Below are 26,298 nucleotides of genomic sequence, written 5' to 3' on the forward strand. Positions count from 1 at the left end.
CCTCCCCAGCCCCCGACACGGGGTGTGAGCTTGGTTTCCCTTCTCACAGGGGCTGCCACTGGGAACTGGCCAACAGGGGGAAGCCCCTGCCAGCTATCTCCTGTCAAGGAGGAGCTGATCTAGCGTTTTAATATTTACGACCTGGAGGAGGGGTCTCCCCAGATTAAATTGAATCAAAGGGCCCGGAACGAGCCATGACCCCAGCGGCAGCAGTAGCTCGAGCAGAGCTGTTGGGGAGAATGGGTGCAGGGGCGACTTACTGTACCTGACTTAGGATAACCTCTCTGAGCCTTACCTTCCTCATGTGTAAAAGGGGAATAATGACAACACCTACCTAATTGGAGTCTTGTAATTAAGTTAACATGTGTAAAGGTCCCAGAACGGTGCCTGGCACATAGTAGGTGCTCAAGAAATGTGAGCCGCTGTTAGCCATCTTGTCATGGTTCCGACGTTACCTCCATGCACACAGGCGTCTTCCCGTTGCAGCTTACCCTGGAGGAAGGCAAATAGTTTGCATAGCATGGTGATGCTCACAAGGCCAGAAGAGTACATTTCCTAACGTTTTATTATTAAAAAAAAAAAAAAAACTGAATAGATGCAGAAATCAAACTCAGTGGAAGAGTATGAAGAACCCCCGTGTACCCATCCCCAGGCTTCAGGAATTCTCAACTCACAGCCAGCCTTTGTTCGTCTCTATTTCCATCCACTCCCCAGGGAGTACTTTCTGGTCTAGGTCTTCTCTCGACACCAAGTGGCCTGGTGCAGGGACAGAGGGTCCACTGGACGGTAAGGGTGTCGTGGAAGAGGAGGGGTACAGCCCTTAAAGGGGTCCTCTCTGCAGCTCCCCTCGGGGCATCCAATTCACAAGTCTTCTCTGCCCCATGATGAAGGCAAAGGACAGATGTTATCCCTGTTTTACAACCCAGGAAAAACCTCTTGAAGGTTCACGTTTGACAACTATTACGCCAGCATTTCCGCCCCTGATTGAAGAGCTGGGCGGTGTCCCGGGCCGCTTCAGCAGTTGGTTGCTCTCTGGTCTCTGGCACTTGAAGGAAACGTTCCTCCTTCCTCGTAATGAACCTCACTGAATGCCCCTTTCCCTTCGCCGCCGTCAGAACTCTGCATGTCCATCCGATTTCTCAGCTGCTCCCCCTGCAGGAGCTCCGGGGCCAAGTGCTCCGTTGTCCTGGAGTGCTGGCGTGCATGCGCCCTCTTGGAATGATTTTATTTCTCACAACTTCCTTCTTTCCCTCCTGCTCCTCTGCCACCCCCTCCTCATTCCCTTTGCCCCTCCATCTGCCTCTTGTCACAACTCTCATGTTCTCAGGGCACCGATTTGGACTCCTTTTCAAAGAAGGGACATTCTAAAGACAGCTGGGGGGGACGGGGGGTGTGACCTGCCGGGTAGCGGCATGAAATATCAAGTGTGGGGAACAGACACCAATCCAAACGGAGAAACTGGGGACCATGCAGCTAGGCCGAGGTGTCGTTCAGTCTCCTGCCCAAAGCCCAGAATTGCTCCTTGCCTCTCAGAGGCAGCTGCATGCCCCAGGCCAGGCCCCTTCTTGGGAGTGGGGCGGGGACTTCACCGAGGGTGTGACCCAAGAATCTCTGGCTCTTGAGTAGCATTTTCCCAGGTGACCTGTTGACAGTCGATTCCCGCTAGGACCTCCCCCCCACCCCCCCAGTGCTTCGTACCAAGCTGTGCTAATTGTCACGCGTAGGCACAGTAGTATCCCAGCAGGGGTGGCTTCCAGGCATCCTGAGGTGACCCTTTCTGGCCTCTTCCCCTCCAGATCTGGGCCTTCACATACACCCAGCAGATCCTGCAGGAGGAACTGTGCCTGTCAGTCGTCACCTTGTTCCCTGGCGCCCCAGTGGTTCTTGTCCTTTGCAAGAATGGAGATGACAGACAGGTAAGTGCTCAGCGCGTCTGCCCTGGCACGTGGCCGCCGGTGTAAGTCTAAGTCTCGTGTGCAGGAAAAGAGAGAAGCTTCAGAGGAGGAAGGGGTGATAAGGAAGAGGTCCTTCTGGTTAGGAGAGGGAGGGAGGGGCCTCTGATACCATCCGTGGTGCACGCGGCAGCGATCAGCTGCCATGTGAAAGCCTATTGACCGCGCTGGACCTCAGCTTGCATGCGTATCTTGTACTGCCCTGTTTTGCTCCGACGCCCACCCAGGATCCCAGAGCAGGAGCATACTGGGACAGAGCCTGCAGGGCCACAAGGATGAACAAGATTCGAACCTCTGCCTTCGGGGGCCTTGGGCTCTGGCAGGACGTCCAGCAAAGTTCATAGCACTCTGGATGCACCTTGTGCCTAGTTTCTCTGGCGGCACAGTGTTGGGTCCACTCAGTTTCCTGCCAACTGGGTCCTGGTGTTGGAGAGACCGAGATTCAAATACCCATTTTTATGGCTCACTGGCTGTGTGACCCTTGGCAGGTTACTGGACCTCTCTGAGCTTCCGTTTCCTCCTCTATGAAATGAGGTTGATGATGCCCATCACACAGGGTAGCTGTTTAGAGCAGTTCACTGAGATGATCCATGATACCTGGTCAGTGGTAGTTCCCCAATACGTGCCCATCCCCTCCCTCCTTGCCCGGTGAGGTGAGGTCTGGGAAGCAGCAGCATGAGACCCCCTCTCTGCTTGGGCCCCTCGTGTGCTGAAGCACTTTGGAGGAGCAGAGGTTCAGCTTCAGGTGCTGCCCAGGAGCCCCTCCACCCCTCCTGCCTCGCCATCCCCCCCTCCTCATTCTCACCCACTTCTTCATGACGGTGCAGATACCGAGCGTGGATCATTTCTTTCGCTGCTCCTGTGACTAACTCGCTTCATATTTTCTGGCCTATTGCTTGGAAAGTTATTGCCTTCTAATGAGTTTTCCTAGCAAACATTGATTTCGCGTTTACTTTTTTTAATCCGATAAAAAAAAAAAAAAGAAAACCAACAACAATACCTGGCAAGGCAATTAGTTGCAGTTTTCTTCCTCCATGAGACCATGAAGTCAAGTCTCTGGATGACCCTAGCCATGTGGTGTCAACATTTCTGATTACGCTGGAACTCCCAATACTATTGCTAGGACCCGGGACCTTAGCCGGAGAATTCTGGTTCATCCTCTCCCCTCTCCATCTTCCCAGCAATGGACCAAGACTGGGTCCCGCATCGAGCACGTGGCATCCCACCTCTGCCTAGACACGGACATGTTTGGCGATGGCACTGAGAACGGCAGGGAGATCGTTGTCAATCCGTGTGAGTCCTCACTCATGAGCCAGCACTGGGACCTGGTGAGCTCTTGAAGATCCGTGTCGGAACCGGCAGGGGCCATGGGGTGGCGCTTCCCCGGATGAGAATCGGACTGGAAACCAGGCTGCAGGAAGCCCCGAACTACTGCAGAAGCCCTGAATGGGGAGGCGAAGGCAGAGCCCCCCAGGACAGGAGCAGCTGTCAGGGAGGATGCAGGAAGAGACTGCAAGCCAAGAGCAACTCAGAGACAGACAGATCCCCGCGTTCTCAAGACCGTTAAGTTCCAGTCCTGGCTGGGTCTGCCCCTGCACGGTATCTGGAGGCAGAGATCTGATGGGAAGTGTTGATGTTGTTCCCTGTCTTAACGAAAGAGGCCAGAGAGAACAGCCTTCGTCGTCACTAGGCCAGGACTCGACTGAGAGATGAAGGGCGGAGGTGCTTTTCAAAACAATTAAAGGAACCGTGGAAGTTCTGTCTGTGTCTCTCCTCCTTTGTTTCCACTTAGGTTAGCTCAGAGCTAGGCTGAGTTCTCCTTCGAGTCGGGGTGGGCAGTTGGTGGGGCCTTGTTGGGAGTCGACAACGAGGACGGGGAGATGGGAAACCTGCCCTCTGATCCTGAGCTGCCGCTGGCAGGCAGTGTGACCTGGAGAAGACACATAATTCTCTGGCCCTTCATCTCCTGTTACATCAAGTGGGGGAGGCGAAGGACAGTAGTGTTTCCTACCTAGGGATACACAGTCTGTCTCATCTGGGGAAACTGCATCTATTCAGCAGCCCTAGGGTCTACCTGTGGGGATCCCACTGCAGTAGGTCCAGGGCAGGGCCCAGGCTCCTCCCTGGTTGGAATCACTGCTCTAGGCGTCTCTGTGGGCCCTGATGGCTTTATAGTCTGTGGCCATCGGTGTGGGAGTTTCTTCCTCTAACAAATCCCCAGTGTGTTCTGGGAACTGGGTATGGTGGTTGTCCATTCTTAGTAACTAGGCTTTAAGAAAAGAACCGACCCATGTTGTTTAAAAGTTCCCGGAATATGCCTGTACATTCTCAGCCGAGGTAAGTTCACCACGTGCTAATTAGTAATGGTTTTAGCTATCTATCGCCGAGAAACAAATGACCCCAAAACTTAGCAGCTCAAAGCAACACACATCTTTGATCGCACAGTTGCTACGGGGCACAGCCTCCCTGGGTCCCCTGCTTCAGGGTGACTTAAAAGGTTGCAATCAAGGTGTTGCAGTGGTTTTTGATAGGATCTGGCTCTTTGCTGTTGGCCAGAAGCTGCCCTCAGTTCCTTACCGTGTCGGCCTCTCTAATCCAGCCACCAAGCCAAGCAAGCCAGGAAGGCAAGAGTACCAGCAAGACGGAAGCCACAGTCCTTCCCAACTTCGTCTCACAAGTTACCTCCCATCACTTTTGCCACATTCTATTTGAGAGAAGTGAGCCGCTAGGCCCAGCCACACTCAAGGGGAGAGGATTACACAAGAGAGCTGGTACCAGGAGGTGGGGGTCATTTGGATCCACTTCGGAATCCATCTCCCATCTTATACCCGGAACAGGTGTCTGTCTCCCCTTCATCCAGAAAGCCTTCCGTGATGGCTGTTGTTCAAGCTCATCATTAAAAAAATCCATGACTGTGGACTACTGCAGACATGGAAAGTGAAGGGCTGGGCCTGCAGATCCAGCGTGTCCTCTGGTGGTTGCATTTGTGCATTTGTGCATTTGTTTATGCAATCCTCCTGTTGCCTTCTTTAGTTACCATTCGGCTCTTTTGTGGGGCTGGCTCACTCCCCACTGTGGACAGGAGGGGAGGCCGTGTGATAAAGACATCTATAGAAGAAGATGTTCTGTTGGCTCCTCAAGCTATAGGTCCACGGGGTTTAAACCAGCTTTGCAGAGAAGAAAGAACAGGCAGTTTCACCAGCGCCCTCTCCCCTAAATCGGGGAAACAGATTCTGCACTAAAATAGCTAAAGGAGCTGGCATTGTCCCCATCTGTGTCCTTGTCTCCCTCTGTATCTGTGCCTGTCTGGGAGTTCCCCGGTGGCAGGAAAGCTGGCTTGTGACTGACTTTAGCCCCAGCACTGAGTCAGGCACATCAAGCTCTCAGTGGATATTTTCCTACATGGGTGATTGGAAACACTATTCCTTGTCCAAGAGGAAGGGACATTACTCCTATTTTACTCCCCCTGTCAAGTCACAGAGTGTAGGTGGCCATAGATATCTGTTGAATACCCATGGAAACGGGGAAACAGGAATGGAGGCCTCTGCCCCAGAGGGACAAACATTTTTTTTTTTTTAATCTCAGCTGCTTAGATGTGGCAGAAAAGCTAAGACTCGGGGATCCCACTGACCTTCCTCTTACTAGTGAAAGAACTTGGGACAGTAACAAAGACTCTGTGAAGGACGTGGGGGGTAGTTTGCTAATGGAGACGCCAAAGGTTCACATTTGGGCTTCAGGGTGTGCATCTTAAGACCTCCTTAGTGGAAAGCAGAACTTAAAAACTGATGCCAGTAGGGATCACTATAACTGTGTAGGGTTATCCAAATACCCTCTCTTCACTAAGTTGATGGTGATGGAGCCAAAGCAAGAGTAATTTGTGATTTAAAAGCAAGAATAGCAGCAGTTCCAAAGCTCCACCGATTCAAGACAAAGCTGATGATACCTGGATGGGACAGCAACCTGCCCCAGTCTGAGATTCCTGTGTCCTGCAATTATGCAGCAGAGCAAGTGTGGCCAAGCTTTGCCGGGCAGTAAGGTCTTTTAGTGGGTGCTGAATTAGAGTCCTTGGTCAGCTCTGATCGTTGAGTTTGAATGCCAGATTTCAGGAACCTGGAACGGCTCACTTTGTAGGCCAGCAGTATTGTGGGTGAAAGTGAAAGTTTGTCAATGACATCAGCATATGAAAGCAGAAAAGGACCTACTCTCTTCATATCTTATGGGGTAGCAAGATAGAGACCCCAAACCCAGCTTGGCGAGTCACCACTCTGCAGCAATCTCATCGCACTGCCGGGCGAGAAGGTGGCCAGGTGTGGCAGAAACGCCTCACCAGGGGTTGCCTCTGGCTAGTGCGAACAGACATGAGCAATATGGGCTCCTAAGTATCTAAATGGTGTGATGTGCGAATTAAACGAAAGGGAATTTATACATACGTTGTATACATTTGTGAACTGGAAAGAAGAGAGACAGGGGCTTCAGGCACTCTCCAGGACCTGGATTAGAGTTGGAGGGATGATGGTGTTGAGTGGATGGGCAGAAATGGGAGTTTTTCAGTAGTTCTGGAGGCAGCATAGGTGGCCACACTGGGTGCTATATTGAATCTGAGACTCACTCTCTTGGCAGTTTCTTTTCTTATGTACTGTGTAATTTCTCTGTGTGTGAGCTCATCTTCAGCAGGAGTTATTTCCTCTGGGCTGTGGAAGCATGCCTCAGGGAAGGTTCAAGTTTGCCTCTGTTGGGTTCCATTGAGTTCAAACCAGTATGTACACTGATGTTTCCAATTGTAGTTTCCACACTGTGAAAGTTCAGTGAATTTGGACCCCACATCTGTGCTTGGCACAATCTTGGATTTTGATCCTTTGCAGATTATCTTTCCTCTACCCAAATTGTTGTCCTGCTCCCATGCCGGCTGGTAGGTGGGGTTTGTTTAGCCCTTCTGAGCACCCACTTAAGTGTAGGGTCCCATTTCTGGCCCCAGCCACTCATGAAGCTGTGGTCTTCATATCTGCCTCCACTGGGGTGTTGAAACCCCAGTCCTGATTGCACAGATATCTGGCTTCCACTCCCTTTCAGCTCTCATTCACCATGCTGGCTTTGAATTCCCACTCATTTTTGGAATCTGGAATTTCTCTTTTCTTCCTTTCAAATGCAGCTGTGATTTCAAATTGTTTTATTGTATTTTATCCAATATTTATAGGTGTTTGTGGCAGGGGGCTTTCCTGTGTCAGCTCAGACCAAAATTCCTTAGTGCTATAATTAGCTGTCACCACTGTCTTTCCCACTGGCTCTGGGACCATATCTTAGTGTAGACCCTCAATAAATTTCCGTGAGTGAGTGAGAGAATAAGCCCGTGATTCTTTAGTACTACTTCCTAATTACCTCCTGGCTATAGCTACCAGACATTAGAGTTTTAAAAAGATAGCAAAGGCAGAAATGGAGGACCGAGAAGACAAATTTATAACAATGAAATCTCGTTATAATACACAAAGATTTAGGGATCATGCATATTTTACTTCATAATGACAGAGATTAATCCTGGAAGCGTTAACTAGAAAGAACTATCAGTAATGGAAATCTTTAACACTACAATAGAGCCTGGCAAGAGAGAGTCTGTTCTCATAAACTCTGGGGGATGGAGATGGGAGGGTAAGTGGGGAGCCCTCACATCTCCTCTGCAAGTATCTCAGGCATATTCACTGGCATCTGGTAATCTGAGTCCTGGCCAGCCTTCAAGGACAGGCTCACCTTTTACCTGTGCTCCATCATAGTTTACCTGCAGTGCAGTTACGCCTCCTCCGTTCCCCCACCCCACATGTTGTGCTCCTGGAGAGACAGTGCCCTGACCTATCGGGTCCCTTGGCACGTGACAGCACCTGGGGCAGCATCTGGCACGCAGAGCAGCACGGCAAAGGGTTGCATGAGAGGTCTGGCAGCCGTGCGCACGTGGTGGCCTCTGGGACATCACCCACGGTAGGAGGGAGCCTCTTCTCCCCAGCATGCAGAGCCAACCTCTCGAGCTCCCTGGTGGTCTAAGGTCTCAGGCAGCCCAATTCGGATTAGCAAAATCCAAAGCTCCGAGCGCTTTTCCATTTGCCATGGAGCCGACTAATTTAATGAAGCCGTCACAGAGCAAACCTCAGGGCTTATTGGAAAAGGACTCGAGCACGACATTATTTCACAGCAGTAGATTGCATCATTTTCATTTCACAGCTTTCCAATGGGGAATAATAAAGCAAAATTACAAACATAATGAAGAAAGAAAGGAGGGGGAAAAAAAAAACCTTGGGTGAGAGATGCATCCTCTGTGTCACGAAAGGGCTGGTTACCTTATTCATTGGCACCAGTAGATATTACCTGGCTTCACTCGCAGGAAGGAGCGCAGCCCAGGACGCCTCCACCTGCTGCTGAAGCTAACAGGCTGCAATAACTCACTGCCCAGCACAGCAAGGAGCCCTGAGCACCCCTGCAAAAGGCTCACTGGATGGCCTTCTGAGAAATTCCAGCTTCCAAGAGCTCAGCCCTCCCTGGGCTGGCCACAGCGCTGGGGCAAAGGGCTGCCATTGGTGATGGCCGGGCAAGGTCTTGGGGTGTTGGTGTGCACTGCACCTCCCTTCCCTCCAGAAGACACAGTGGCTTCACCAGTGGGCCTTCATTCATCCCCAGGATGGAGGAAAGAATAGGTCCCTTCCTCCGTATGAGCTGAAAGCCAGGGGCTAAATAAGAGTCAACAGAGAGACAAAGCTCTTTCCAAAGCTGTTCTCATTTATAGCACTGAGGTGTAAGATCAGGGTGGGCAGCCAGCTCAGGTGGGCCTTTTATTCCATTCTGCAGACCTGTCCAGAGCTTGAGGCGATGCCCCAGGCCTCTCCCCACAGCCAGGAGACTGAACTCCATTCCACCCAGGCCCAAGTTCCTGCCTTGCCTTGTACTGAAAATAACTTTCTCCTCGGTTAGCGGAGGGGTTTGGGGACTTGAGGAACGAGCTCCCTCCTCTTTCCCCTAGTAGTCACCACCTCCTTCCCCTCCCCTTCTTTCTCCTCCCCCTCCTCATTCTTGACCCCTCACCTGTGCCTTCATCTTCCTCCCTTTGCTCCTGCAGTGATGCGTCCGCCTCTGCTACCCCCTCCCCATTAACTGAACAGTGTCCCGGTTTCTCCCACCCTGACATAAAGATAAAAGCCTTCCCTTGAACCTGGTCTCCCCTTTTTCTTTGGCCAACACGCTCCTCGAAAGCACAGTAGCTGGTCCCATGGACTTAGGTCCAGATCCTGGCTCTTCTAGTTCCTATCTGTGTGACTAGGGGCAAATTACTTAACTTCTCTGAACTCAATTTTCTCCTCTCTAAATGGGGCTAATAATTGTACCTACCTCATATGTTTATTGTGAGACTAAATGAAATGACTCATGCGATGTTCTCAGCACAGTGCCAGGCACGTATTATGTCTAAAAATGTTGGTCATTGTTATAGGTTTACTGTGAGAATGAAACATCAGTTTCCAGAGCAGAGGGCAGGACCTGGGAGTGGGGAGGGCTGAGCCTCTATCCTCAGCAGCCACTTAGAGGTCAGGCTGGGGCCTGAGACTCTCTGTGGGGTTGGCAGGAGAAGCCCCGGCAGCCCTGCTCTTTGATTCTGAATTGGTGTCAGGAGGGGAGGAAGCAAAGAGAGACAGTGAGGACGGTGAGGGAATGGCGATGCCCCTCACTGGCCTTGTCCCTTTGTTGCCTGCAATTCACCATTCGCCTTTCCTGGTGCTGCCTCAGCCTGTGTGTTCATTGCTCGGGGGTTCACACTGACGGGTCTGTCACCTGTGCGCTAGGCCCTGTGTGCGCCTTGATCCGTGCAGAGCCCCGCGGGAGGCCACGTTGTGCACAGCGCCAATGGTGTCATAGACAAGGACAGCGGACAGGCATGCGGGTAAGGCCTGGCAGAGAAGTCCGGCCCGGCCCTGCACCCCCAGAACCCCCCTCTACCCTCGCACGGTGGTCACACCACACCCCAACACCCAGGAAACGTCTCCAGCTCTGCTTCGACCCTCTGTTTGGCTCTTCAGTCTAACCTAAGAGTTCAGCTCTCACACCTGAACTCTGCCTCTGTTCCCTCATCGGCCTGGCCCCTGCGTGATTCTTCAGTTTTGGTGTTACCCCCAGATGCTGTTGGACACCGGGTCCGGCTCGGGTGCCGGCGCTCAGTGCCCCAGGCTTCCGCCTGCCTTCCTGTGGGGTCCCCTGCTCCGGGAGTAGGGTCTGATCTATCTCACCACACCGGCTTTACAGGACACTTGGTCCTGAGCAGGCGGATAGGATGTTAAGGGCCCAAAGAAGTGCAGACAGAATGTTGCACCAGAAAAGAGATTCCAGTAAAGAACTATGAGGTCCAAAGGAAGAAAAGACCCCATGTGAGATGAACTTGAAACATACATGAGACTTCAAAAAGGTGAACACAGAGACACATGCTAGGGGATAAGAACAGCATGAACAAAGACACAGAAGCAGGAAAGGATGGACCTTTTTCAGAGAATGTGGAGCAGCTCAGCTAGCTGCAGGTGTAGAAGACATGGAAGAGAGCGGGGAGGGAGGAGGGTGTCAGGTAAGGCAAGAGAGGGGGCCTCGAATGCCAGGCAGAAGATGCTGAACTTAATTGGGTAAGTGCTTTTGAGCTACTGAAGGTGTTGGAGCAAGGGAGTAACACTGGCCAGGGTGGAAGAGGAGGAAGACGGATGGGACAGCAGAGAGTAAGGTGGTTTGGAGGTGAGATTCCGTGAAGAGGGGCCTGATGGAGACTCCAGAAGTAGTATGAGGCCTGCACTGTGTCACCATCAGTCAGAGGGGAAAACAGACAACAGTTATGGGAGATCCTGGCGGCGGACATGGGAGGGGAGGAGAAGGAGGGAGAGGAGACGGAGCAAAGCAGGAGAAGGGCCTTAATGTCAGAGGGATTCTGCTCTGCCGGCTGAGCAAGTGCCTTCGTGGGCCTACATTTAACTGAGTATCTGATAACCAGGCTTAATTATTCAATTATAACACATTTCCGACACACAGAAGAAGACTGGTAGCATAGCAACTGCGTACACAGTGCTTCCTCTGCGCTTGGCATTGTTCTAAGAGCTTTAAAGAATCTAACTTAGTCAATCCTCTTGAAAATAGTAGTGATATAATATAATAACAGCTATTACTATCTCCATCTTACAAGTGAGTAGCTTGAGAGCCAAGAAGGTTAATATTGTAGAAGTGAGATTCAAGTTCAGGAAGTCCACTCCAGAGTGCTGGGTTCCGAACCACTAGCCTCTGCTGCTTCTCACTCGGAGGACAGAATAACAGATACCCGTGTCCTCACCAGAAAGAAAAGGCTGCAAATGCAGGGAAGTCCCTCGTGCACAGCTCCCCAGTGGGCTCACCTGTCAAATTACGTAGTTCTACATCTTTAACAATGGTGAGCCATGTTGAGCCTCCATTCATCCATCCATCAGTCGTCCTGCATCAGGTAGGAAGGGTGAAGGGAATCAGCATTTAGGGAGCTAGAGTTATGTGCCAACTGTGTGCTTATGGGCTCTGCAGTCACTATTTTGTGGAATGCTGACAGCATCCCATGAGGTAGGTTATCCTTCAGATTTTACAGATGAGGAACTTGAGTCTCAGAGAAATGAAATAACCGGTCAAGGTTACCCAGCTGATATGTGGCAGAGCTGTCTGCCTCTTCTTGGTGACCTTGCTGCCTCACGAGCGTGGGGATTCAGCCCCCAAATGCCTATGGCAATCACTAAGCAATAAATATTTCCTGGGCACCTGTCATATGGCAGGCACTATGCCAGGAGCTGGCCACTGACCGTGCCCTCAAGGAAAACGAGCAGAGGAGAGAACCGGGTTCTATTTAGAGAGAGTGGGGGCCGGGGTTGGGGTGTGAAGAGCAGAGGGGGAGGGAGGGAGTGCTCAGCATGACCACAGCTGTAAGAGGTCACTTGAATGCAAGGGGCACAGAGGAGGGGATGGGCAGGCTTCGCAGAGGATGGGGCGGCTGAGTTGTAAGGCTGACAGGACTAGAGGAAGAGAAGGCGGGATTCCAGACACAGGAACCCGAGCTTGCGTCTCCACACCGTCCTGGAGCCCCTGGCTCAACCCTGGCGATAATGTAAGGGTGGCATTTTCTTTATGAACTTGCGACGATTTCATCGAGAGGTTGGAGGAAGGCTGAGCCATCTCCTAGGAACCCCTTTCTGGGCCCCCCAGGAGGAAGGGTGCAGAGAGGCTGGCTGTCCCCTCTGTATCCCCATGGTAGCCTGTGTCCCCATGGAAGGCTCTGTCTCCGGGTCCTTCCGTGGGAACAGCACCCTCGGCACAGCTAACGGAGCACTTACTCCGTGGCCTGTACCTCCTCTGTTCATGTGTCTGTCCGCCCACCCTCATCTGTTTGGACACACCTCATGGGAGGGGACCCACCTGCATCTGGTAGCGTCTGGCCCTCAGAGGGTACATGTTGAACTGAACCACCCTGCGTGGACCGAACCAGATTTTCCAGGTGAAGCTGCTCCCTGCTTTGGTCCCACATCCGACCAGCCATGCCAGGGTCATAGACATATTTCTGTCCAGAACAGGCCCTTGCAACTTAAGCAGCACAGACAGGCCATAGTTCATTCTAACTGCCAAGAGTTCTTTCTGTTGGATCATAAAAGTGATGAAAACCTCCCAAACCTGACCTCTGCTGATGGATAGTCAGGTGCCCCTGCCCTGCGGCCCTGGGGATTTACAGCACAAACCTAGCAGGGACTTTGCAATATTCAGAACTGCCTTAGGGAGCTCCCGTTGTCCTCGGGGGCTACTCAGCCGCCCTGAGCAGGACCGGCCCTTCCGAGGATGGCAGGGCAGTAGGCCAGGAGCCCAGAGGGGTGACCGCTGACCGCCCTCCCCTGCCGCAGTTGGGTTTGGGACATCCAGACTCAGTCAGCTTCAGGGTAACAGCCAACCTGTGAAGTGGTGCCTGGGGAGGGGAATCTGTAGGAAGACAAGGCGGGTACCAGCAGTCGTGTTCCATAGTTCAGATTCTAGAACCAGAAGCTCCCATGCGGAAGCATCTGCTGGGTATCCAGCACGGCCCAACACGAATTCTCCAGTATGAACCAAAGTCATTCCGGGAAAAACAGGCTCGATTACCTCTGCCTCTGCTCTACCCAGTCTCTCTAATTGTAACAGCACGCCTGCGTTGCCTTGGATTCTGTATTCCTATGGTAGAATGAAAGAAAAATCTAGAATAGTGAGCACAAACAGAACTTTGAAAGAGCATTTCTAGTCCAACTCCAGCTTCTTGGCAGACCTGTCCCCAACTCATAGCAGCCATTTGCTTCTATTTTTAAGTGCCTTTAGAAATCACTCTTAATTTGCTCAAATCAGATCAATACTCAGCAACGCCTACTCTGTGTAAGCAGTCAGGGTCTACTGAGGCTACAGTGAAATGAAGTGCCCTTGCCCCACCTGTAACTGCCCTGTGAGGAAGGTAGTGTTTGCCTCATCTGCAGAGTAGGAAACTGTGTTTCAGAGCAGTGCAGTAACTTCTCCGAGGACACACAGCAAGTAAGGGGGGGCGGGGGACAGTCAGGGCTGGAACCCACTTCTTTCAGCTCCAGATCCCAGGCCCCTGTCCTCTTTCCTTTTCTTTCAAGAAAGTCTAACTTTAAAAGTCTAATCAAGAAAAACATGAAACTGATACTGTATATAGTGTAACTAAGGAGTTCAAAATGTAACACATTTTAAAAATTGTCCTTTTTGTTCACGATGAGAAAAGCTGAGGTTTGATGACTAGTTTGGTTGAAAAAAGATCCAGCCCACTAAAAGGCTGTGGCAGCTGTCTATGTCATTTTTTAAAACTCAAATTTATATGTTTTAACTATTTTTATAAAAGTAATACTTGTTTGAAGTAATATTTACGTACAGAAATCCCCCATTCCACACATGCTCCCTCTCCCCAGAGAGAACACCCCTCACATTTCCAGGGCTTCCCCCTAGCATTTACCTCTGTCCTTTAAAATCATACTGCTATTTCTTGAAATATCAACTTTAGACATTATCTATCCACTTTGGGCCATGGTAGATAAGGATTTCCTTTTTTCATACCACTGGCCACATTTCTCTCCTTTTATCCCTGTGACATATTTATAAAATAATTTTTGGCAAAAATCAATAATCAGCAGTGACACACTGAGCCAAATGGTGAAATACAACCAAACCTCCTTTCTCGTATAATCTTTTGTTTTTCCTAGAATTAATAATTGCCTCCTTTTTTTTACAAATTTACCTGGTTTTCTGTGAATCTTTCACACTTCTCTCCAAATTTGTCTATGTCATAATAATACTTTCCATAATTTCAAACAAATCCTCATTTCCTTTTTTGTTGTGTTTTATTTTGTTTTCCTTGAGTCCTCCCACAAGAGGCTCTCTTTTCTAATGTCCCTATGTCCCAACATTATCGGTTGTTTTCAGTGCATGCTGCATAGCAGACAAGCTGGGAACTTTTTCCTCCAGTCTCTAATTTTGGTTCCCCTCTTTCCTGGATCAGATATCTTCTTATTTCTTGATTTACTTTTTTTTTTTTTTTTTTTTTTTGCGGAACAACATCTTAGAGTGCATTCCTAAGAATGGGCACATTGTATTTTTTGAACTTGAATTTGTACAGGCAAAATTTTTGAATTGCAAAAATGTCTTTATTCTGCTCCACATTTGTTTTCTACTCTGGTTGTATAAGAAATCCTAAGGTGGGGACTTCCCTGGTGGCGCAGTGGTTAAGAATCTGCCTGCCAATGCAGGGGACACGGGTTCGAGCCCTGGTCTGGGAGGATCCCACATGCCACAGAGCGACTAAGCCCGTGCACCACAACTACTGAACCTGCACTCTAGAGCCTGTGAGCCACAACTACTGAGCCCACACGCCACAACTACTGAAGCCCGCACACCTAGAGCCCATGCTCTGCAACAAGAGAAGCCACCGCAATGAGAAGCCTGCGTGCTGCAACAAAGAGTAGCCCCCACTCACAGCAACTAGAGAAAGCCCGTGCGCAGCAATGAAGACCCAATGCAGCCAAAAATAAATAAATAAATTAATTAAAAAAAAAAAAACAAACAAAGAAATCCTAAGGTGAAAGTCATTTTCCTTCAGAATTCTGAATGCATTGCTGTCCACAACTATGAAGGGTCAGGTTTTACCCTCCTGGCAAGCTAACCAACTAGCTTCCAGCTTCACGGAGACAGAAGGCCTGAGGCTCCTGGGTCAGACATAGGACAGCTTATTACTCACAGCTGTGGGAGAAGCCAGAATATCAGCATTCTTTGCACCTATGCCCCTAACCCCAGTTCTCATAGAGGACGTAAAGAGAACCAAATGCCACCTGCACACACACAATGGGTTGTGTTATAAGAGAGGAACCCTGCACTTAGGGAACCCAAATCTTTTATAATGGGCATGCCTGCCTTTTGCTCTGGACGGAAACACTATCTCTGTCTTCCAAAGCTGTTCACTCTACGAACATGCTTGAAAGTATAGTCCATCCAAACCAAAAGGCAGTCAGGGCCTCTCTTGTAAGACACTCAGAAATGCAAGAGACACATGGCAAAGTGTCTGCTAAAAAGTGTCTCCTTGCCTCCTGGCTTCCCCCACTGCTCCTGAGCTGCCACTGATGTCTGTGCAGCTGTTTTCTGTAGTTTGTTGCCTTTTTTTCCTCCCTTGAAAGCCTTTGGACCATCTCTTTATACCTGGTCTTCTGAAATTTCCATCTATCAACTTGGAGACTCTTACATCCTGCATTTCTAGAGAATTTTCTTACACCATTTCTTTGATTATTAGATGGTCTCTTTCTCCCTTGTATCCCCTCATGGAATTCTCTAGTTTTCTTTAGATGTATTTGCTTTGTCATTCAGGTTGGAGGATTTTCCTCGTTTCCCATTACCTATGGTTGTCAGAGTATATTTAAGAATGAGAGGGGCTTCCCTGGTGGCGCAGTGATTGAGAATCTGCCTGCCAATGCAGGGGACACGGGTTCAAGCCCTGGTCTGGGAAGATCCCACATGCCGCGGAGCAACTGGGCCCGTGAGCCACAACTACTGAGCCTGCGCGTCTGGAGCCTGTGCTCCCAACAAGAGAGGCCGCGATAGTGAGAGGCCCGCGTGCCGCGATGAAGAGTGGCCCCCACTCGCTGCAACTAGAGAAAGCCCTCGCACAGAAACGAAGACCCAAAACAGCCATAAATAAATAAATAAATAAATAAATTTATAAAAAAAAAAAAAAAAAGAATGAGAGACTAGGGCTTCCCTGGTGGCGCAGTGGTTAAGAATCCACCTGCCAATGCAGGAGACATGGGTTTGAGCCCTGGTCTGGGAAGATCCCACATGCCGCAGAGCAACTAAGCCCGTGCGCCACAACTACTGAGCCTGAGCTCTAGAGCCTGTGAGCCACAACTACTGAAGCCCGTGTGCCTAGAGCCCTTGCTCTGCAACAAGAGAAGCCACCGCAATGAGAAGCCCACGCACCGCAACAAAGAGTAGCCCCCGCTCACCACAACTAGAGAAAGCCCGCGCACAGCAACGAAGACTCAAGGCAACCAAAAATAAATAAATAAAAAATTTTTAAAAAAGAATGAGAGACTAAAACAGCTGGAAGTTCCGTGTGTTTGGCCAGGGCCTGCCACCTGGTAAGCTGAGCCATAAGGTGATCAAGGGTGATTTGGCCTTTTCATTGTTGGGGTGGGAGCTCCCAGTTGTCAAAATCAGTAGGTGTTTGCTCTTGGCTCTTCTAGTTTCTCCAGAAAACAGTCTATTGGTTTCCTACCTGGGAGATTTATGCCAGGCTTGGCTTTCTGGAAATAAGGCAAGGGAAGAGAGCTGAGGCTGCCACACTTCACCAAGCATGTTTTTATGAAGGAGAAGAAATAAATACATTTGGTTAACCAATGCACTTGACCCAGTTATCCTTATGGTGGTCCTGCCCTCATCCCTAGCCTCTGACAGGTGGGCCTTAGCTTAGAGCCTGAGACTCCTCTTGTCTTGTAGAGGAAATTACCTACAAATTGATCCAATCAACAGGACATGTGATTCAAATACTTCCTGATTTATACTGTGCTCTCTCGTGCAGACATTGTCATTCTTTGTGGGTCTGTTTGAAGAGGGACATCTGATGTAGGACATCCTAAAGAGAGAACCTGGGGTCCAGGTGGTGATATTTCCTCATGGAGCTTTCTTCAGAAAATGACTGCTTTCCTATTTCTCTTTATGTAATTTGATCCCGGTTTCTTGGGACCCTTCTTTTTTAAAACTTTTCTTCACGGAATGTTTGTAAACTCATCACACTCATTTTCTGAGCATCTGGTTCATGTGCCTTGAAGTCCTCCTGCCTCTTGGTAAACCTTCGTTAAGTCTTTGAGTTTCAAGGTCATAGCTGTGAGAAGGCCTTCTTTAGTCATCACTGGGTAAGCTCGTTCAGTCACAGAGCAGGAAAGCCCATCGTCTCTTCCAACAGTGCGTCTGATTTACTCTATCAGAATCTCACTGGCGGGCTTCCCTGGTGGCGCAGTGGTTGAGAGTCTGCCTGCTGGTGCGGGGGACACGGGTTCGAGCCCTGGTCTGGGAAGATCCCACATGCCGCAGAGCGGCTGGGCCCGTGAGCCACAATTACTGAGCCTGCGCGTCTGGAGCCTGTTCTCCGCAACGGGAGAGGCCGTGACGGTGAGAGGCCCGCGCACCGTGATGAAGAGTGGCCCCCGCTTGCCACAACTGGAGAAAGCCCTAGCACAGAAACGAAGACCCAACATAGCAATCAATCAATCAATTAATCAATAAAAAAAATAAAATAAATCTTTAAAAAAAAAAAAAAAAGAATCTCACTGGCTTTAGAGCCTGGGAATCTGTATTTTGAGAAGATCACCTAAGTGATTCTGGTCACCTCCTAGTTGACAGGGGTCTGCCACACCCTTGCCTTTCATGCCTAATGCCTGAATTTGGAGCTCTGATGTCCTGGACCACATGTCCCTGGGTCAGACTACCTGCCCACTCCAGCCTCTGCCCACCCACTGCCCTGGTTGGACAGGACCTAAACCCCGGACCTTAAACTTTGCATCCTCACTCAGCTATGGGCCTCCCACGTGGCTCCTCTCTGTCCTCACACTGGCTTCCTGGACTCAGGAGGGCTTACTTGCCCTTGCCAGAACTCATGTCCTCCCTGCCCCATCACCTGCCACCCACCACGCGCCCCCCCCCCCACACACACCCAAGTCTGATATCTTGCCTCATTCTGCCCTGACCCATCTGGATCTGCCTGTGCTGTGAGTCCCATAACTAGAAAGCATGCTACTGGGTGTTACGATGTTTGGTCTAATGAGCGATGCAGACAAAGAACACTGAGAAGGAAGTGATGACCTCGGGCTGGCATCTCAGGGGGGTGTCACACTGAAATGGGATTTCAGCTGGACTTTTAGCGGAAGAGTATTTTTGCATAGTCATAGAGGAGGATGAAGTGAAGTCTAGGAAATACTTACCAAATGCCTCCTGCTACTACAAGTACTACTACTATAACTATTCCTACTAATATTCATATACATTATCATTGAATCCCTACTCTAGGATAAGCACTGCATATGTGTGTGTATATGTATATTATATATATATATATATATATATATATATATATATATATATATATATATAATTTGAGACTTTCAACAACCCTCAAGGGAAGCATGGTTATCCCCATTTTAGAGATGTGGAAAATGAGGCACAGAGGAGAATTGTTCTCTCAAGACCTCAAGAATACTAAGTGCTAAGAGGAAGACCGGCAGCCCAGTGTGCTGACTGGTTTCTTTTCTCCTTGCGGTTTGCTCCTGCTGCTTCCCTGTAATTAAAGAAAGCAGCTCTCCCCTCTGGGGGCAGCAGCCTCTTCTCTTTCCTCCCAGGGAGACAGCTGCAAATGAAACTCAAATCAAATCACACTGTGTCTCCCCCCGAGCATGTAGATCACCAGGTTCCTCCCCCACGGGCGTCCATTATTGTGGTAGGCGAAGTGTGGCCAGCCGTGATCTTGGTAATTCGGCGACCGTGAGAGTTGTCTGCAAGGTGAGGTGGCACAGCCACGCTGCAAGCCTGTTTTCTTCTACACCCTTCTTTTTCATTCCGCATAGCTTTCTGAGACATTTACTCAGAGACTGAAAACATTCATGGTTCAATGCAGCCCCAGATCTGAATTACTTTGTAAAACTTGTTAAGTGCTTTTAGAGTTAGTCAAGCAAGAAAATATTTGACTTTTGTTCTAACGAAAGCAATTTTTAACATTTAAAATATAGAAAACAACCCCACTTTTGCACTTCAGACACCAATATTTGCCAGCATGCGTGGCCCTGTAAGTACACAATCCATGAAAATCTAACTTCACCGAAAAGTTAAACTAGAGGAGATTATTCGTTTGTTTACCAGGATGCCTTTGTACAGGAATTCCAATAATTCGAAAACCTGAATCCTAGGTCAGGCCCTACCACTTACTGGCATAGCCTCTCTGCACCTCAGTGTTCATCTCTGTAAAATGGAGAGATGTCAGACTAAGCTGTCCCATGAGGCTGTCATGAGAATCTAGTGGGCTATAGATTGTAAACCAAGATGTGCTTTAGAAAGATGAGGTCCCTTTGATGAGAGGAGTAGAGGGCTGGGGCGAGGGGAGAAGGCAATCCTGTCGGGGGGTGGGGGCTACCCCAGGTTGTTAGGAGACCAGCCTCCCACCTGGATTAGCTTGTGAACAGGCTACCCTCATTGCCACTGCAGGATATGAGCTGTTCCAAGTCCCATTATCCTCATCATCCCCCCACAGCCCTGCTATTCACTTAAACACCGCAACTCCTGAGTACATTTCAATTTCTGATCATTAGTTACAAGATTGTCTTGTTAATTCTGATTCAGCAGATTTTGCTGAGACAGCTCTCTTTTTTCCCTTTTATTTTGGTCGTGCTGCACACAGCCTATTCAGACAGACAATAAATCTGGTGGCTAACCTCCCTCCCGAGGATGAATCATCCGAAACTCTGCAAAGGACACAGCCACAGGGGTGGCAACAGGGAGGGGGACTCCTCCCAGGCTTCTTTATAGGTGACTCTGGGGGACCTTTGTGATTCTGGCCCTGGGACACAAACCTGCCAGTGGTAATTACATCAGATATAACAAGATTACCTCAGAGCTCAATAGCAGGCAAATCGGGGTGGGGGGGGGGCGGAATAGAACAACCAAGGACAACTCAGCAAAATCTGTTCCTGCTTTCTGCCACTTTTATTAGATCACAGGTATCATGCCACTGAATTTGCTGTAGATTTATCTAACCTAGAGGTACCAGCAGAATTTTGCAACCAGCAAGATTGGTTTGGGGTCCTGCACCTCTCCCTCCTTTCCTTCCCTCCTTGTGTCTAGTTGCTTGCCCTGGCCATTGGCATGAGTAGGTTTATTGTCCTCCTTGGTCTGGTAGGTAACCCCTTCCAACCTTAGACCTAGGAAAAGGATGAGCTCATTCAAACTAAAATGTTGTTCTGGTCAGTTGCAATACTCTTCCCAGGGGACCAGTGGTCTTTTCAGAAATTCTTAAGAAGAGCTGACACCCATGGAGGATTTACAATACGCTGGACACTCTTCTTAACCCTTTTTATGTATTAACTCACTTAACTGCTACATCAACCCTGTGAGGTAGGTGTAATCAGTATCCCCATTTTGTAGATGAGGGAACTGAGGCACAAAAATGGCAAACAGCTCTCTCTGTAGTCACCCATGTAGTAAGTGGCGGGGCTGGAAGTTGGTCCCCAGTTCCAGAGTCTGTGCCCTTAGCAATTGCACTCTATTGATGAAACTTGATTTTGTCACAAGATATTGCTAGAGTGGCTTGATGCAATAGCAGGATAGCTCAGTCTCAGGGGAGGGAGAGAGCCTGGGTTAGACCAATGACAGGGATGGGCTAGAGCTGGAGGAACAGACCCAGCTGGTCAGCTGAGATGAAGTTCTGTCTGATGGAATCCAATCGAAGGCAAGAGTAACAGTCCAGACAAGCAATGCACCTCATGGAAGCTGACATAGGATGGAGGGGTGTCCCAGACCAACAGATAATTCAGGCAAGAAACACTCAGCAGGGCAGGCATCAGGGGTAACTGCCAGCAGGCTATGGGACCGAGGTTGGACCCCAAGCTGAGGTGGGCTCGGGAGCAGGAATTAAGAGTTAGGAATCCCTACCTCACATCATATACAAAAATTAACTCAAAATGAATCAATGACCTAAATATAAGAGCTAAAACCATAGAACTCTTAGAAGAAAACATAGGGATAAATCTTTATGACCTCAGATTTGGCAGTGACTTCTTGAATATGACACCAAAAGCACAGGCAGCACAAAAAAAAAGTGGATAAATAATACTTCATCAGAATTAAAAACTTTTGTACATCAAAGGACATTATCAAGCAAGTGAGAAGACAGCCTATAGAATGGGAGGAAATATTTGAAAATCATATATCTAATAAGGGTCTAGTATCCGGAATATATAAAGAACTCTTACAACTCAACAGTAAAAGGACAAACAACCTAACTAAAAAATGAATGAAGGAATAAAATAGACATTTCTCCAAAGGAGACATACAAATGACCAGCAAGCACATGAAAAGATGCTCAACATCATTAGTCATTAGAAAAATGCAAATCAAAACCACAATGAGATACCACTTAATACCCACTAGGATGGCTATAATAATAACAATACAAAAAAAAAAAGAGAGAATACAAGTGTGGACAAGGATGTGGAGAAATTGAACACTTGTACATTGTGTTATATAAATATAACACATGGGAAATGTAAATGGTTTGGCCACTATGGAAAACAGGTCGGTGGTTTCTGAAAAAGTTAAGCACAGAGTTTATCACATGCACCAGCCATTTTACTCCTAAATATATACCCAAAAGAAATGAAAACAGCTACTCAAACAAGTACATGCACATGCATATTCATAGCAGCACTATTCACAATAGCCAAAAGTGGAAACAATACAAATGTTCGCCAAATGTAGAATGGATAAACAAATTGTGGTGTATACGTACAATGGGATATTATTCCGACATGAAAAGGAATGAAGTACTAATACGTGCTACAATGTGGATGAACCTCAAAAATATTATGGTAAATGAAAGAAGCCAGACACAAAAGGTCCCATATTGTGTGATTCCATTTATATGCAATATCGAGAATAGGTAAATCCATAGAGACAGCAGATTGGTGCTTTCCAGGGACTGGGGGGGAGAAGAAACTGAAATGTAACTGCTTCATGGGTGTGGGATTTTTGTTTTTGTTTTTTTGGAGTGATGAAAATGTTTTGGAACAAGATAGTAGTGGTTACACAACATTACGGATGTATGAATGTACAATGCCGGGGAACTGGTCACTTTAAAATGGTGAATTTTATGTCATGTGAAGTTAACCTCAATTAAAAACAAAGAATAAGTCAGGAGCTTAGAACAACGTTGGCGCCAGGCAGGGACCAAGGCAGGTTCCCGGGTACTTGAACAGGGGTATCAATGATGTGGACCAAGTCTTCAGTACAAGGCAGTAGGCCAGTTATTAGCCAGGGGGTCTGGTGCGAAGCCTCAGCATACAGGGCCAGGGCTCCCCAGGCAGGTGTAGCCCTGGAAGACGGTCAGGGCAGAGCCAGCAGGGGAGACGGACTATGTTTAACTGGGCACAGAGGAACCTGGGATCCTCTTTCCAGTGGGGAAGTTATTAGCAAGGAGAGGCACAAGCAAGAAACCATGGGACACAGGTCAGCTCCTATGATTCAGCTGTTTCTGGCCTCCCTCCCTCCACTTGTGTGAGCCTGGAGCTTTCGACGAATGCATTTGGCTGATAATGGATCCCAATCACAAAGGAACAGACGGGAGGGGTAGAGACGGGAAGGAATGTTCTGTTGTTGTTCGGAAAATGAACAAAACAGCTGGAGGTAAAGCTTTTGTTACAGGCTGCCATCTCTGATTCATGCGTCTTTATAAATCTGACTACACTTTGAGGGAGCCGGGAAGAGTGATCATTACCTCGTGCACTGCACCCACCAGCATGGGGTTTATTAGAAGGCAGCCGTTAGCAGTGTCGGGGGAGCGCATCGTTACACAGAACAGGCCGAGGTCGGTGTGGAGAAGTGCTGCCCCCAGTCAGATGCCCAAGGCAGTGGGTTCAGAAAGCCTGAGGCCCAGTGCAGAACCTCCCAGGAACCCCCAGCTGCAGCGTGAAACACGCATGGAGGCCTCAGCCCAGACCAAGCAGAGCCAAGCTTTGGGGACCTTGAGCTGAGGTCTTCCAACCTCCTTCTGTGCCATCAGCTGGGAGTAGCGGGAAAGGAAAGGAATTTGTGAAAAGGAACAAGAGGCCTTTGATGCCTCCACCCCCATATGCCCACCCTCCCCCTCTTCTTTCCTGGGCTTCTCATTTCCCCTTAGGCTGCCTTCTGCCCACAGAGCTCTCCAAACTTGTCAATGTCTTCCCTACCCAAACTCTAAGGCCAAGCTGAATGGCTGCTCTTCCAGGGGTGAGACTCCTGCCACTTCTCCCTGTGTCAGCTTCAGCTCCCTCCACGTTGAACCCTACCCTCCAGCCCCACCTGTTGTCACCGTACCCCACCAGGAAGGCCACTTTACATAGTCTCCATTTCAAGGTCTTTCTTGATTGCCCACCCAGATATGCCCTCCTTACCTAAACAAACTAGGACCTGTTTGTGCCTCTCTTGACGGTGTATCCTACTCTGTCTCAAATCATGGTTATTTCTGGACTTGTCTTAACGCGCCTTACTAGGCTGTATGGGTTTACCTCTGAACCGTCTCACACCAGTGCAGGGTGTTTGTACATGTAAAACAATATGTGTTTGTTGAGTGAATGAATGAATGAATGAATCAACGAACGAACGAACTTTTCCAACCTGAATCATGTGGAAGAGTCTCCAGGACACTGCTTAGCCATCCAGGAATCGCTGTGCCGCCAACTGTGACTTCTCGCGCAGAAAGCCCGTCTATGGCATCTTGTTAAGAAAGTGAATGAAAAGGAAGTAGGGCAGAGGCTCTGGGAAGTGCCCTGGCCTTCTAGTATTTCATCAAAGGGACCAGGCCTGGAAAGCAAAAAGAAAGGAAGTCCCTTTTTATCAAAACTGAGACCGACTCAGCCCTAGGCATGCTGGGACCTCAGGAACATAGGCCACTCGGGAAGGGGAGAGTTGTGTCATTTGCCAGATTAGCGGGAGGTTGCCAGCTAGCACCGGCAGTCCAGGGGGCAGTGAAAGGGCTCACAGGATGTCAGGGCCCCAGCCATGTGAGCTGGGCGTCTTGACAGGTGCCCTCTCAGCCCAGGGCATAAAGCACCTGCTCATCCCCCTCGTGAACTGGGCAACCCCAGCAGGCCAGGGAGGGGCAAGCCCCAAACAGACTGGTCCCAGGCAGACACCTGATAAGGGTGGGCCGTTACCTCCTAACCCTGAGGGAGCTAGAGGCTGCTGGGGTGAGCCTGGCTGGGAGTCAGGACCGGCTCACAGGGCTGCAGGTCTGCAGGGCTGACCAGGGCAGGGGCGGCCCCCAGCACCCACCCCCAAGACCTCCCTTCCCTTGAGCCCTTTTCTCCCGCTCTGAATTCCAAGAAACAAGGCAGGAAAGGAGAGAAGCCAACCAACGAAGGAGGGAGGAGGGGAATAATAGGAAAGTACTAGGGACAGATGCAGGTTTTCAGGGACCTAAAACTCATACAATTTGGGGGGTTCTCTTAAAATATGAAAACGCAACATTGGGTTTTGGAAGCAGTCGTGCCAGAAAATGGCCCCAAGCCTAAGTTTCATCTTCCAGGGGAGTCAGCCTCTGCCCAACCTGGAGTGATGTATGCAGGGGTGGGTGTGGGTGCTGAAATGTCCCATGGAAGTACAGGCACGCGCCCTCCGCCCACCCTGGCTCTTTCTCGCCCTCAGTCCTCTCTAGCAAACCTGGCTGCGCTGCCCAGGCTGGCTCCCTCCCATCCTCCCCGCTCTCCCAATTAAATAATCCATTCTGTATTTCCTGCGTGTAGAGCCCTTAATAGAAGGTCTGAAAACAATTTGCAATCAGTTGCACTAATTAATCTAATTGAATTTAATTTCTCTTTCTTGGTGTTAGGGGTGAACGAACTCCATATGCTGACTTATGTAAAGCAATATGCAAATTTGTATCTTGAGCCCAGAGCCCTGCAAATGTTTTTGATTACAAAAAAAAAAGGCTATGCTGAGGCCTCAGGGAACGCACCACCACTGCAGTTTCTGGCCTGACACTCCTCTCTTCCAACAGCCTTGCCGGGCACCCGTGGCTTGGTCACCCTTGTTCCGGCCCCAGACTATACTCTTGGGTCCCTCCAGGGGTCCCTAGGAACCTAAATATGGTCTTTTCTACCTTAATTCCCCAGAATCCAGGTTCCTTCCCTTTGTGCAGCTGCTCCTTCTCCCTCAGCCCCTCATTAAGCTCAGGAATGGATTCTAACTTTTGCTGAGAAGTCGGCTGAGCGCCCTGGTGGTGAGGCATTCCGCCTGGGGAGGTGGAAAGCAGTGCTTTGCTGGCTGTCCCAGATCCCTCCAGCAGAGGGCAGTGCTTGGGGGGCTTGGGTGGGGAACCGGCCACAGTGCAGGGAATCCTGGCATGAGGCCCCAAGGAGTTCTCTCAGCTCCCTCGGAGATGGGGTGGTGTCGCCCATGGATGACAGCGGAGCAAGGGTCACGAGCCTTGATTAGCCATGACTGAGTCCCAGAGTCCCTGGTAGAGCCCTGCCCTCGAGAGCTGCTACGTGAGCCCCAAGTCTGTGACTCACCAAAGGACTTGTACCCCTGGTTCTCCTGCTCTGTTTAAACACCATTTTTGGATTTGCTTCCAAATAACCCAGGCTGGGGGTGGGGAAGTGGGTTGCAGGGAGTAGAGAAGAAGCAAGATTGGCCATGAGCTAAACACGGTTGAAGGTGGATGATGGTTCATTGGGATTTATTATACCTTTCTATTTCCATAGATGTTTGAAATCTTCAGTCTTAGTTCTGCAGCTGGATCCAAGAGCTGGCTTTCTGCTTCCCATTGAGTGGGAGCTTACAGAGGGAATGAGAAAAACCAGAGGAGGATTTACTGTCAGCTCTTGCCACACCAGGACTGCTGTGGATGAAGGCTACATGCACCCTCATCCCACCTCCTCAGGCAGGGTAAGGGAGGGGCAATCTGCAGGGCACAGGGGCACGGGGGGAGCGTTGTCCCAGCCACCTTCCGGTCCTGTGGCTCCCCAGGTCCATTCATTTGGCTAAGGGAAGGACACCGATCCTAGCGGCAGGTTCCAGACAG

At 49.5% G+C, this 26,298-nt stretch overlaps 1 protein-coding gene across 2 annotated transcripts in view; it reads left to right on the plus strand.

Moving 5' to 3' along the window:
* The window catches only part of GALNT14 (polypeptide N-acetylgalactosaminyltransferase 14), a 224,394-nt gene extending 220,683 nt beyond the window's left edge, over positions 1-3,711 (plus strand). For both annotated transcript variants that reach the window (XM_057558278.1, XM_007191374.2), the window contains exons 14-15: positions 1,797-1,916; positions 3,134-3,711. In XM_057558278.1, the coding sequence (XP_057414261.1) occupies positions 1,797-1,916; positions 3,134-3,292 (279 nt within the window). In that variant the 3' untranslated portion in view covers positions 3,293-3,711. The remainder of the gene's footprint in view (positions 1-1,796; positions 1,917-3,133) is intronic.
* The last annotated feature ends 22,587 nt before the right edge of the window (positions 3,712-26,298 follow it).

This window comes from Balaenoptera acutorostrata, chromosome 12 (genome assembly GCF_949987535.1).
Source record: "Balaenoptera acutorostrata chromosome 12, mBalAcu1.1, whole genome shotgun sequence".
Classification (NCBI taxonomy): Eukaryota; Metazoa; Chordata; class Mammalia; order Artiodactyla; family Balaenopteridae; genus Balaenoptera; species Balaenoptera acutorostrata.